The 1,917-nt window shown below is 45.6% G+C and overlaps 1 protein-coding gene across 1 annotated transcript in view; it reads right to left on the bottom strand.

Moving 5' to 3' along the window:
• Nucleotides 1-1,544: 1,544 nt before the first annotated feature.
• Pmar_PMAR000016 (cell cycle regulator with zinc finger protein domain, putative) overlaps nucleotides 1,545-1,917 on the bottom strand; it is a gene marked incomplete at both ends in the record, with an annotated part of 2,240 nt that continues 1,867 nt past the window's right edge. Inside the window, 3 exons of the mRNA XM_002784465.1 lie at nucleotides 1,545-1,643; nucleotides 1,686-1,760; nucleotides 1,802-1,915. Of these exons, the coding sequence (XP_002784511.1) occupies nucleotides 1,545-1,643; nucleotides 1,686-1,760; nucleotides 1,802-1,915 (288 nt within the window). The remainder of the gene's footprint in view (nucleotides 1,644-1,685; nucleotides 1,761-1,801; nucleotides 1,916-1,917) is intronic.

The raw sequence follows: 1,917 nt of genomic DNA, 5'->3' as shown, positions 1-1,917 counted from the left end.
CGTTCTCTGTTCTTATAGGACATGGAGATCACGTGGAACAATAGGATGCTCACCACTGCTGGCGTCACTGTTTTCAAGAATGGTATCTGTCGAATAGAACTGTCTACCAAGGTTCTCGATCGGCCAGTACGTGTCTGCACAGTAAGCCTGAGGTGCATGTGTTTTGTCGCGGCTGATAGTTGGCATTGCCAGACACTGCTTCACGAGATGTGCCATGTAGCACAGTTCATTCTGAGCGGTGAGCTCCGGCCTCCTCATGGATCAGCATTCAAGAAATGGTCAGTTACTTGAAAACATGTTCTGGTGACAATATGGAAACTCTGACGATATTTTGTGAAATTCTCATCCGTTTCGATGCATTTCCACCCGAATATGTACAGATGAACTTGAATAACTCGTGAGGAAGCTCCTGAGCTGAGCTGAGGAAAACGTATATATATTCCAATACTGTTTGGAAAGTTGTCTGAATGAGACGTGTCGGGTTTCAGGGCTCGGATTGCGTCAGCTGTGTTCCCGCAGTATACGGTGACTACTAGCCACTCCTACGAGATTCGGGCCAAGTACTCGTTCATATGTACAGATTGCGAACACAAGTAAATAGTACTCACTCTCTGGTTCACATTAGTGAGAGATTGCAGTTTTCAGAATATCACGGCACACGAAATCGGTGAATGTATACACCCAAAGATGCAAACGGTGCGGTGGGAAGTTTGTGCAAGTATGATTATGCTGTTGGCAGCGTACATGTCTGCAAATACAATAGTTTCCCCTATCAGAGTGCGTTCAGTTATCGAGATAACTAGCATGTGACGCTGAAGCCACACACGACTTTGAGGAAGTGAATACGAGAACTGAACGGGTTCTACTTACACAATATCTACACCTTTCGAATGGAGTAGTCGAGCCATTTGCGAAGGTTCATCATTACTTCGAAGTTGTCATGAAATGGGCGACTTTGAAGTGATCTCAATATCGTGGCAATGTTGGAGAAAAATGGACTAGAAAACCGCTGAGTTCTACCCACGATAGTTCGGATGGCGTTTTCGAAATTCACTATCAAGGACGATGTTCACGAAGTGAGCAAGGCTAGCTGTGAGTGCTGCAATAACGGTTCCTTGGCGCACCTCAAAAAGATTGGCTGTTACGGTAGAGTTTGTGGACTGGCCCGCACTTGTATTCGGGGTCTTTCTTGTGTTTACTTCGTAATATCGCCTTGTTAGCGACCAATGTGATGTGGAAACACACTATACAGTATGATAAATTACCATTAGCAATATCAGTGATGATAATTGTGCCAACACGGTTCATCAACCGGACCATTTTGTAATTCTACATCCGAATTATATTTTTCGCCCTATACACTTTACTGAACACAAAATCGAGATAATGTAAGATACTCGTTACTATATCATGCGATCGATTCATTTTAATTCATCCTTCATCATCACACACAGCTGCGGGGACCTCTCTACGACATTCCTCGAGCTCACCAAGTAGGGCATCCTAAACGACCAATACCTGCCTATAACAGCAGCCAGTCTCACTCGTTCAAAGGTAAGCTCCTCAACTCGCAGTCTGAGTTTCTCACTTGTCGCACCTCCTCCGCTTCGTCGCCTCTCCTCGGCCTTCATCGCAACACCATCCTGATGATGAACCACCATCGAGAAGTGAGGTCATTGACCTACCGCGAATTCCCTAGTGATCTCCTCGATCCTCTGATTAAACGTCGCCGACATCCGGTCGCGTTCGGCCAGGTGGTCCTAGTACTCACTACACCCAAAACTGATAAGTAATATCTCACCTGTTGATCTTTGATAATTTTCTTCTTAAGAGCATTCACCTCGTCATACAGCCGAGCCCTCTCCCTCGCATGGGCTTCATTCTTCACTCGCAAATCTACAGCTTCACCACGAGCCT

This window comes from Perkinsus marinus (assembly GCF_000006405.1).
Source record: "Perkinsus marinus ATCC 50983 genomic scaffold scf_1104296935220, whole genome shotgun sequence".
Taxonomy (NCBI): Eukaryota; Perkinsozoa; order Perkinsida; family Perkinsidae; genus Perkinsus; species Perkinsus marinus.
Note: the sequence above shows the minus strand (reverse complement) of the source record. Positions and strands in the feature narration are given on the sequence as shown.